The 11,845-nt window shown below is 41.8% G+C and overlaps 1 protein-coding gene across 4 annotated transcripts in view; it reads left to right on the top strand.

Annotated features, from left to right (window-relative positions):
* The first annotated feature begins 3,825 nt into the window (after window positions 1-3,825).
* The window catches only part of MARK3 (MAP/microtubule affinity-regulating kinase 3), a 36,017-nt gene continuing 27,997 nt past the window's right edge, over window positions 3,826-11,845 (top strand). For all 4 annotated transcript variants that reach the window (XM_009080184.1, XM_009080183.1, XM_009080182.1 and 1 more), the window contains exons 1-3: window positions 3,826-3,871; window positions 4,540-4,605; window positions 7,081-7,151. In XM_009080184.1, the coding sequence (XP_009078432.1) occupies window positions 3,844-3,871; window positions 4,540-4,605; window positions 7,081-7,151 (165 nt within the window). In that variant the 5' untranslated portion in view covers window positions 3,826-3,843. The remainder of the gene's footprint in view (window positions 3,872-4,539; window positions 4,606-7,080; window positions 7,152-11,845) is intronic.

Genomic DNA, 11,845 nt, shown 5'->3' with positions numbered 1-11,845 from the left:
AACTCTCAAATTCTATGATTCTATGATATAATCGTTAAACTGTCTAGGGCTGCACAGCCTGAAGTGCATTTATCTAACTAAAGCTATACTAAATAATTTGATGGTGATTGTATCCTATTCTCAAGTATTTTTAATTTCCTCTAAGACAAAAATGGTCTTTTTTAAAAAGAACTTGTTTCTAGTCACCCACTTCAACAAATGTCTCATAATGTCAAAGCTGCTCTTTGAGATGCTTCATTTGGGATGGTAATGCAGAGCACTTGTCTTGCAGGCCAATTGTTTGGTCAGAGTCTGACCCAGTAGGTTTTATCTAAGTCTTGGGGGTGGAAGATATCAGCTATCAAGTGAGAGTGAATTAAGCAAACAGCAGAGGCTTTCAGTTATGTAAGCTGTGATTGAAAGTATTAATGGAGTACTTGGCATATATTATACACCAGTTCACCTGAACTGAATGAAAAATAAGAAAAAATAGAAGTAGATTTCAACTGCTTTTAAATTGCTCATCTCCAAGATAATGAAATCTACCTTGTCTAATTATATCTGAAAAATCCCCAGAAATAACATAGTTTAAAAAAGACAGTTTTACCCCTTTGGAGGATACAGGAAACCTACATGCATAGATTTTGAGACTCTGTTTTGCATGGCACATAATTTACTTGATCAATCAACCCTGCTTTGATTGAAGCAGTTTTCATCTAGCAAAGGGTCAGGCATGGGCCTGGATAACAGGGTAATTAAAGACATTTGGAAAACTGGATTTTCTGTATATTCAGGTGTCATTCCCAGCTGTAGCTGTAGCAAGGGGAGCAGGTCTGTTGGGCAGTGCAGTGAGGGTTGTTCCCCAGATGTTGGCCTTGACAAACATCAGAAAGCAGAATGGTTAGAACAACTGGTCCCCAAGTTGTGAATTTTTCCTATTTACTTAAAACCCATCCCTTGCATTTTCTGCTATTAAAAGTCACAAAGGCACAAGGATTCTGTTTTATTGACTCTTGGGTTGTTTCCCGTTTGTTTACAATGTTTGACGGGTTTTTTTGCTTTTATTGAGTAAATACACCTAAAGATTTTTGAGTCGTTAGTAATATGTGTAGACATATTAAATATCTTCACTTTATCTGAAATCTGACCCAAGGCAAATCTTGCAGCAGCACTTTCTGCTTCCTTACTGTTAAGAACGCTGCTATCTCTTATTTACAAAACTCTTGGTTTCTTTCCCATGTCTGCATTCCCATGGAGCTGTGGATGTCTGTTCTGCTTCAGTCTGTCTACATCAAGTTCAATATGATCTGTTCCTGGTATTGCTCTAGAAATACTGTGTTAGGTTTCTAATGGAGCCTCTTGATTATTCCCATTTCTTGAGGCTTACTGTTGGAAAATAACTGAGGCTTAAGAACATCAACCCTCAGGAGTCTTGGGCTGGCATGGGGGGAGCTGTGGAGGGAGAACAGCTACACATTTCTCTTGCCATATGGTGTAGTGCATAGAAAGAGAATTCTTTGCTTTCTGAATGCAGTAGTAGAACCATAGAATGATCAGGGTTGGAGGAGACCTCTAAGATTGCGTCCAGCCATTAACCTGTCACTGCTGGAACCCCTAAACCAGATACTCAGTGCCCGTCTGACTCTGCCCTGGCTCAGGTCAAGGCCATTCCCTCTATCCTCTCCCTGCAGCCCTGGCAGGACACACATCCCCCACCTCTCTCCAGCCCTGGCAGGGAGTGGGAGAGAGCCATGAGGTCACCCCTGAGCCTCTTCTCCAGGCTGACCAACCCAACTCCCTCAGCCCTTGCCCATGTGCTCTAGCCCTTTGCTGCCCTCGTTGCCCTTGGCTGGACTCGCTCCAGTGCCTCAATGGCCTTTGGGCAGTGAGTGCCCAAAGCTGAGCACAGCACTGAGCTGGGACCTCCCCAGTGCCCAGTGCAGGGGGATGACACTGCCCTAGTGCTGCTGCCACCCTCTGCTGGAGCCAGGACAAGATGCCCATGGCCTCCTTGGCTACCTGTGCACACTGTTGGCTCCCACTGAGCTGTGCCACCAGCACTGCCAAGTCCCTTGGTGCCTAACAGCTCTCAAGCCAATGTAACACTGCATAGTATTTACACTTCGAGTTATTTGTAGTAATATTTTATCTTGGAACTACTTTTAATTCATCTGCTATTAACCAGCTTCATTAAAATCCATGTTTTATGTTGCAGTAACAACACCTGTGGTATTTTTAGTGTGACAGTTACAAATTTATGTGTATCTTCTAAATGCCTTTTGGAGAAGAGTTTTGAGAGGTGAAAATAATTAGCTACTAATCAGTAGTAGACTTTGCCTTCATTTGTATTTTGTTAGATGTCATTCCCATATTATCATTCAGTTGCAGGAGGACAGAGTTTGCTCTGTGTGACAGGCACAGTTGGACTCTTTGGAAATAATTACTCAAGCAAAACCCTCTTCACATGGTTATTGGCAGTGGGTGGACAGACACAGGACATGGGACACAATAAGATCCTTACAATAAGTATGTGGTCCCTGGATTCAGGGCAGTGGATGTAATGTCATGCTGCAGGTTGGAATGGGCAGTTGTCCCTCACCGCCATTCCTGCCAAAACAGATATGCTGGGCTGGGCTCGAACTGGAGTGCTCAAGGCACTCAGTGTATGGGGGATTTTTCTGTTAATTCCTAGCCCGTGTGTGTCAGTCTGGGTTAACAGTAGTGCTTGCATAAAGGGAAGCAGCATGATGGGGTCAGGAAAACACCGTGTGTGTTCTGCCCTATTAATTTTGGCAAGTACACTCAGCATGGCCGAGCAGGCTTGGAGCCTGGTGTCTGGCTGTGAGTCAGTGGAGTGTGCTGACAACCCCAGGGCAGTGCTGCTGTGCCTCTGGGAGACCTGAGGGGTGGCCTTGTCTTCCCCCTCTCCTAAGACCTTTCTGGTGTAGGATAACACACTCTTTGTGGGATGTCAGTGGCTGATTTTTCAACTGTGAGCTGCTGTCGTAGCACAGTGATTCCTTGGCTTTTACTGAAAAACACTGAGTTCATACCAGTACCCTACTGCTGTGGTCTTCTAAAGGTGCTCAGGTGAGGGGTCACACACTTTGGAAACTGCTGTCTGTGAATCATAGAATCAACCTGGTTGGAAGAGACCTCAAATATCAAGTCCAACTCTACCATGGTCACTAGACCATGGCACTAAGTGCCACATCCAGTCCAGCTTGAAAACATCCAGGGATGGTGAATCCACCACCTCCCTGGGCAACACATTCCAATGCCTGAGCACTCTTGTCTGTAAAAAATCTCTTGCTAATATCCAACCTAACCCTCCCCTGGCAGAGCTTGAGTCTGTGCCCTCTTGTCCTGCTGCTGGTTGCCTGGGAGAAGAGACCAACCCCCACCTGACTCCAACCTCCTGTCAGGGAGTTGCAGAGGGTGATAAGATGAGGTCTCCCCTGAGCCTCCTCTTCTCCAGGCTGAACAATCCCAACTCCCTTAGCAAGGTGTATGAGATGTACTGGTCAGCAAGAAGCTGTGTTAGCTCGCGGTGGTCTTTGGCTCCTGAAGTCTGTGAACCACAGGGCTAAGATCACTTCTTTCCTGAGCTCTGTGGAGTCCTTTGTGAGTGTTTTCAGGTTTTCGAGGGTTGATTTGTTTGGGAGGAGTGTTTAAAAAAAGCAGGCACTTAACTCTTCCCTCCATTATTTAATGGACGTTATTGAAATGCTAATAATGTTTGCCCTTTGTGTTTAAAAAGCTCTATCAAGTCATCAGTCTCAAGGAAGAATGGCTGTTTGTTACCAATTTCATTAACTGATTGGTGTTTTATGTTTATTTCAGCTCTTTAGAGAAGTAAGAATAATGAAGATCTTAAATCATCCGAATATAGGTACCTTGTTTCTTTCACTTCATTTTCACAGATTTTAGCTTTTGCACTGTTAAAAGGGTTGTGGGATGAGTCGAAAAGATTTTTTTGGACTGGGGTATTAATTTACTGTAAAATACCAGTAATAAATACTGTTTCTGAGCTGTGTATTAAAAAAACCCAAACATTTTGGTCCCTTTGTAGATAACTGTTATTTACATAGTTAACTGATCATTTTGCTCCTTTTTGAGTGTAATACTGATTTTGACTGAATTCAGGCTATAATTAAAAATAAGTGTGTACCAAACCCAAGAAATGGTCAGGAATTTATTGAGGATTGTGTGTTTACATTTGTAGTATTGTTACAACTGACTGATAATCCATTTGTCAGCCAGTTCAGTGCATCAGAGTGGCTATTGCTGATGTTGTGGAAGTTCTGCTTTATTTAGCTGCTTTTCCATATAGCAGGAGCAAAGTCTTGTTTCTGGAGAATATGTTGTTCTGTATGAGTTGACCAAATGTGTTACAGTATTTTCCATTTAGGAATGTTTGGCAGGAAAAGCTTCCTTAGAGTAGATATTATCAAGTGGCAAGCAAATAGTTTGGGGTTGTGTTTTTTCTCTGACAGAATTCTCTGTGGAGTTAACATCTCTGCAACTACTTAGCTTATAATTAATGTCTCTCTTTTCTAGTGAAGCTATTTGAAGTCATTGAAACTGAAAAAACTCTCTATTTAATAATGGAATATGCAAGTGGGGGTAAGTGACTCGCTGCTCTGGTGACACATGTAAGCTCATTGCCAAGTGGGAGGAAGCACTTGTTTTCTTGAAAGTTTTGCTTTCTGTTTCAGCAAATATTTGTGTTAAGGAAGTATAAAATATTAAGAAAAATATAATAGTCTCTGGTACTTTTGGTCAGCATAAATATGACTTCTGAAAACAGGTTCTGAACTTACTGCAATTTAGTAATATTTGCTTTGTTTTCACAACTCAGATTTAATTGGAATCTCTTTTTTGGCCATCAATTGTCCATAATAAATACTAACCTCAGTTTATTGTATTCAGCTCCCTCCCTCTGGTGTTCTCTGTTCTCTAAGATACTTGGTAAAAACATGTCCAGATGAAACATTTCTCTGTTTTTTTAACTGTTGTTTTAAAAAACACAAATACTACAACTTCTGTTTTTTAGATACTGATGACATTTTGCACATCTTAATCACAGATCTTCTGCTGTCAAGAATTGTTAGGCTTAGGCTTAGGCCATTTTGGGAGGAGCTTAAATGTTTTTTCTGATAGAGAAATGCACATCATGCAGCATCAGATGTTTCCACCAGAGCTAGAATTAAGGTATTTGGGCTTAAGTTACTCCTTGCTGGCTAAAACCTTATAGCACTCAGAGTGTCAGTGTGACCCTTCAGCATCAGCACTTGGGAGTCTCAAGCAGTTGAGGCTTTAGTTTTAGGAGGGAGATACAGAGACTTCCTTTTGTAGAAAATCAGCGTTGAATTCTGACTCTGACATTACATGAAGTTTAATGAGTTACTACCCATAATGCAACATTATCTACCTGCCTCTGTTTTCTAGCAGCTCCCTAAGTGCTTAGCCAAGATGTGCCTAGACAGGAACAGAGTGGGTATAATCCCATTAAAGTACTGGCTGAAACAGGTGGTTCAGGAGGAATCTCTGTGCTGTTTGATGGTACTAGACTTAAAAGTGAAGTCCTAATGCCATCTAGTGATTAGTTTCTAGGAGGTAGAAAGGGCAGTGGTTCTGTAGAGCTGCGAGGATCCTTCTTTGGGTGGTAAGGGAGAGATACACACCACACTGGTTGGTCTGAAAGGCCAAGAGCAGTACCTTTTGATGTGCCAAGACAGGAATGGCTCCTCATCTCAGTGGCAGGCATCAATTTCCCATATTTTCTCTTCATTAAGGTCTGGGTCACCACGGTGCACGTGAGTTTTGGCTGCAGGATGAAAGAAACTATTGCTACAACTGCAACGCTTCACATAAACTGGGGATAATTCTTTCTCTGGTGGTGTTTTCTCTGAGTTAGGAAAAAGTGTTCAGGTTTGCTGCTTCCAGGTTTTTGAAGAGACAGCAATGAGAGAGTTATCTGAGTTGTTCATTAAATAATACACTACAGTAAGGCTGTTCTGTGGGAAATCCTGACATTCCCTCAGATGGCTCAGTTGGTGCTTTTCCTGCTGTGTGACTCTGGTTTTTTTCCTGCATTTTGGAGTTGCTTCTGTTAAGAAATAAATGTGAAGTTACTCAGCTCTTCCCATGTGATGTGACTGTCTGCAAAACAACGCTTTCTTGCTCGCTAGGGAATCTTTAAATATTTGATCCACTTTAGAATCCACATAAGAACTTCAGGTTTTCATGAATTTCGCATGGGATTTTTAAATCTGCAATCTGCAAGGGATTTTTAAAAGAGCATATATGACTGTGTTTGTAGGAGTTATGTACATAGCTATTGGTTTTTAGTAAAGAAAATCTTCTGTGCTTTCACAAATATATCAGTGTCTCATGGGCCAGTTGCCTGCACCTAAAGCTCAAACATTGTATCTACATTGATGTGCTATAAAATGAGTGCATTGATTAAAGGGGAGAAAAAACCCAAAACACAGCAGATATTTAGTCATCCACAGCCAGAGAACAGTGGGCTTGGTCAGTTGTAATCTTTCTTAGTGTATTTTTCAGGTCTGATGGTTGTGTGATGGATTATGTCAAGCATGTCCTGCTGTGCTCATTATTGTGACCTTCCTTGGTTACCCATTCCAAGCCCAAGTTAAAGCTAAGATGTCTCATTCAGTTTAGAACAATTTTATACACGTGCACAGATTAAAATCCTAGTGTTGCTATGATGGTATTTGCAAGTGTCATCATATGGAAGCAGGTTTTTTTGTGGGTCAGAAGAAACCCTTGTGAGAAGGTCTGTGAAGGGGTTCATGTCATCTTTGTTTACAAAACAGAAGGGTGCTGCTCAGTTTCTATCCTGAGTAATTGGAAGGAGATGGTTTGCTTTGTCTAAATCCAGTCACTCATTATTTTCTTGTAAAAGAGATGATGGTGTAGTAAATTGCACAGCAGTTGGGCCTTGTTCTCTTGAGCTAACCTGTAATCATAAACTTGGAAGTACCATCATCCCAGTGAAGCTGCAGTGGGCAACTGCTGGAGAGTCATCTCTGCGTTCTGAGACTGGCATTAATTTATCTCATTTTTGCATCATAGGGGAAGTGTTTGACTATCTGGTTGCACATGGAAGAATGAAGGAAAAGGAGGCTAGAGCTAAATTTAGACAGGTATGTATAACATTCCTATATGTCAGCTTTCCCCCCATCCCTGTTTTTAGTGCTGAAATGAGTAAAACAGCTGTCCTTTGCATCTGACTTGTGGCACTGTTCAGCATGTTGTGGACTTGGGGCTCTGAGTGAGAGAAACCTTAGGTTACAGTAGCACTTTGAAGGGGTTAGTAGCCCATTCAGCAGTGCTAGTTTCCTTAGCACCCAGTGCCAGCGTCTCCAGGAGTGCCAGAACACAGAGACTGCTTGATTTGGAAGTGTATTCCATTCCAAAATGCATTTCCTCTGGGTTGATTTCCTATGTCCTTAGCTCAGCAGGTCTGGAACACTTTGGAAGTTATTCAAAAGTAACAGGCTACAACCAGGCGAGTTTGAAACCACAGACGGTGCCTGAACAGGGATCCGGTCACATCCATCTGCTTCTCTGAGGAGACACTGTTTGATAGCTGGTCTAAAACGTCACAGAAAAGTCATTTCTAGGCTTGTTAGTTTAGCTTTCTTGAGGATGGATAAACTAGCTCTGCCAAGATGTTGCGCTTTCATTGATCTGTAGAAAGCATTTCCATCCTACAGCAAAGCAGAGCTGAACATAAACAGGTATTTTTGTGTAACTCATTGAAATCTAAATGTTTTGTAGCATCTAGAGCTTCATTTGCTGACCTGTCTGGTCTGATACACTTGTTTTCTGCTCTTCTGCAGAAATTTGTGAATGTCTGTTATTTCCATCCCTTTGGTCACTGAATAACCTAAGGAATAGTGTGAAGAGTAATGAATATCAAATTTGTGTTCCTGCTTAGTGACACTTGAATGAGTAGGGACAAGAGTGTGTTATTGAATGATCTGTAGGGGTTTTAAACTGGTGAATTGTGGGAAAGATGTGTCAGTTTCCCTGTTGGAAGAGGAAGCTCTGATGGCTTCACTTCTTAAGCTTAGCGTAAGTACAAGAAATTGGATGTAAGATAGGAGACTTCTAGGAAATTAATTAACAACTTTCACAAAATGCCTTGTAAAGAAAACTTTTACACTTCCCTAGTGCGACCAAAGGATGCAATTTGGGAACTGGGAAACTGTACCACAGGAGTTTTGCTCCCTCTGTCTCACATAGTAAGAATTGTGTGAAAGCAATATAAGCAATAATCTCAAAAGTAGCAATGAAAGTAAAAATCCACAAGTTTATTAACCCAACATAAGGAAGCAACAGAAGCATTCTATGAAATCCTTGTTCCTTTGTTTTCTCTTCTCTTGAAATTTTGTATTTATCCTGTTAAACCTTTTTTTGGGGAAAAAATCCCCACACCAAACAAGCAAAACAACCCAAAAGCAGCTGCAGACTTCCTATCCCCAGAAGTCATTTGTGATTTACTGGAGTTATACAGCTTTATAGTAAGGAAAATTTTTCTTACTCTCCTTTGCTGCTTCCTTCCCTTTCACATTCTGGCAGGTAGAGGACTTTCCTATGTGATTGAGAGTTGCTGGTGTGTGTGTTTCTGTGCTGTGTTGTTCATGTGAGGGGATGTGGAGCAGTGGTTCCCACTTCAGCCATCTCTTCTAAATGCCTTTCTCATGTCACTTGAAGAGCTTCAGAGTAACTTGATAGGATTGACTGTTCTCTCTTGGATGTCAATATTGAAAACTTCTCCTGGGACAGCTCTCTGGTCTTGGTCCTCAGTTTTCTTTTACCAGGAGCTGTGTGGAAAAAGTCTTGCAGTAATTCCATTGAAACTGCATGTTTGTTCAACAAATACCTATTTTCTCTAACAATTTGACTCCCCTTTAAGTGAAGACTTACTCAAACAGGTCAAACATGTTTTACAGGTACACTCAGTGCTTAATTTTGTGGGATAATGTGGGTAATACAGGATATTACAGCTTCATTTTTCACAAAGAAATGTGAAGGGAAAGAATTTCAAAGGGAGTTACCTGCTGAGCTGGGTATTTGACCCATCAAGGGTTCGTTTTATGTACTTCAGATTCTCAGCTTGATGATTTTTTGGGGGTGATTTTTTGTACTTCAATAGAATAAATGCTGTTTGTAAAGATATATAGAGGTCCTGACTTGCATGCACTGGAATACACAAAAGTATGTTCTCAGTTGTTTCTTGTAAGTCTCCTGGCACAGGCAGCTGTGCTCTGTCCTCTCTCAGCAGCTGATTTCTTGGCTGCTGAGCTCAGCCACTTTTAGAGGACCTTGATCTCAAAGATGGGAGGTTCTTGAGAGCTTCAAAAGCCTCAGTGCCTAGGAAGAAAGAGAAGCCTAGTCTGAGCTGAGGAGTGAAACCATAGCATGAGCTGATTGTGCTCAGGATGAAAGTCAGGTAGCTTTGATCAGAGCTTGGCATTTATTAGATGTGCAACCTCAGGCTGAGGGACAGTGTCAAAGGAAACCAGATCTTGCTGGGTTCACAGGTCATAAAACTATTCATTTCACCTTGCTGTAGTCCTGGAATAGCTTCGTGTCACTGTTAGCCATTGTTGGAGGAAGAATGCACTGCAGACCTTTTATCTGCTGCAGTGCAGCTGTTCTCTGGTAGACTGAGACTTAGGACATCATAGGCATTTCTTCTTTTTTAAATTTGTTAACTGGTTTAACAGACAGTGGCTCTTCTTAAACTAAAGAAACAGTTGTGCCATGGTATTGGCTTAGTTCTTACAATAGGTTGTCTTATATCTGGGTTTCAGATCATGTTTCTTCTTCCAGTTGATGCGATTTCTGGATCAAACACTTGTGGTTTTTGTCTGAGGAGGCACTTCCTCTCAAGCAGGCAAAGAGCAGAATTTGGTAGTTCTCCTCTCTTTGGTTGTTAAAAAGAAATGTTTTTTGGTCCATTTTGTTACACATACCTAAGGGTTTTAGCAGGAAAAAGGGAAGGAAAAGACAGCGATCATGTTACTCCAGTCACACGTGACAAGGAACACAGGAGAAGGTACTTAAAAATACAGCTATGCTATGTAGTTCTCCATTTCTAGCTCCTTTTGTGTAGCCATGTGTGAGAAATTAAAATCCAGAACGTTTTGCATTCTTCATGTCACCTTTTTTTTTCTTCCCTGTTAGGCTTTCGAGCAGTTCTGGTTCAGTCTTTTCCCTTTTCTGTAGGAAAACCTAGCACAGGGCAGAGAGTCTCTTTAAATTCAAGTGTATTAATTCCCTTTTTTCTGCACCCAGTTGGAATGGGCTGGCCAGGGAGGTGGTGGATTCACCATCCCTGGAGGTTTTCAAGATGAGACTGGATGTGGCACTTAGTGCCATGGTCTGTTAACCACAGTAGGGTTGAACTTGATGATCTTTGAGGTCTCTTCCAACCAGGTTGATTCTATGATCTGGTTTTCTCCAGTCTTCCCACTGTTTCCCTGCAGAAGCAGTTTAGAATCCTTAGTGCTGGTAGATGTTAGGGCAGATCTTGGAAAATAAAAAACCCCACAAAATACATATTGTATGTTCCAGTAAAGAAACAGAATACTCATGGCAATGTGGGAGGGACCTGGAGAGGTCACTTACGTATCCTTTTGTCACTTGATCCTTCTAAAGAATGGTTTCTCTGCCTGGAGATAACTTGTTCTAACCTGTTCTTTAAAACCTATGTTTATACAGATTTTTGAAATCCTTCCTAAGAAATGTGTTTCAATGCTCTAATTGTTACCTCTAGCAAAAAAGCTCAGATTTTTCTTCCCCTCTTCTCCTTACCTGCCAAGTGTCATGAAATTCCTCCCATCAATAGGCTGGGAGTGAAGGGGCTGTCAGAGGAAACAGGGATGGAAGGTGGAAGACAAGGGAGACAGGCTGGTGCAGCCATGCTCTGTGCTGTTTTTCATTCACTTATGACTGCTGTTCTTCAATTATTAATGTCATACACATTGCATTATTTCGCTTCCATTTAGATTGGACTCAGTTCTGCGGTCTCTGTGCCATCCTGTTGCAATGCAGAGTAGTTCAAAAGCATCTCCAAGGGAAGCTCCTGATTGATCATCCTGCTCAGCCTTCCGCTCTTAGACAGTCACAATAAAAGCAGTTCAGGAGTGGTAGAGTGTCTCTGCAGTCCTGAATAAAGCTTGAGGTGTTTTGTCATGCTGTCAGCCTTGGAAGCCCCTGCAGAGTGAGCTTGTGACTGGCACTAAGGTAATGGGAGCAGAGAGAAAAGGAAGGAAAACCAAAAGGATGGTACAAGTGGGAGCACTTTGGCAGTTTCAGGAACTGTAAAAAAGCTGAACTTGGAGTCTGAATGAGGGAAGCAGTACATAAAGGAGCAACCGAAAACAGAATCAAAGTGCAGGGAGTGGAAATAGTGCTTCAGCTTTCCACAGGCTGCTTGGTTTCTGAAAGGGCATTTTGCACATGTGTGGTGCAGTAACACAGGGCACAGAGATGGTAACATTGGTGCTTAGGTTTCAAATGCAAAATTCACTGGCACATCAGTTCTTTGACTTACCAGGAACCTTACTTTCACCTCCTCTGAACACTGAGGGGGAGAACCCTTGCTCCTTACCAGTACAGGGGGGGAATCCTCACACTGAGCTGGGTGATCTCATGAGCTATTTTTTGGTAACTTACTGTTACTCTTCTGTCCGTGCTGGAAGTCTTTTAATCTTGAATGAGGACTGAAAATACCTTTATTTAATGCAGTTGTTATTTCTATGTGCAGTCCCACTTACTTTAAGCAGTTACAACATCTGTCTCAATTCTGGCCATGTATGCATGG

The sequence above is a fragment of the Acanthisitta chloris genome, unplaced genomic scaffold (genome assembly GCF_000695815.1).
Source record: "Acanthisitta chloris isolate BGI_N310 unplaced genomic scaffold, ASM69581v1 scaffold10878, whole genome shotgun sequence".
Taxonomy (NCBI): Eukaryota; Metazoa; Chordata; class Aves; order Passeriformes; family Acanthisittidae; genus Acanthisitta; species Acanthisitta chloris.
The sequence above is the reverse complement of the archived record's forward strand: the minus strand, read 5'-3'. Positions and strand labels throughout refer to the sequence as shown.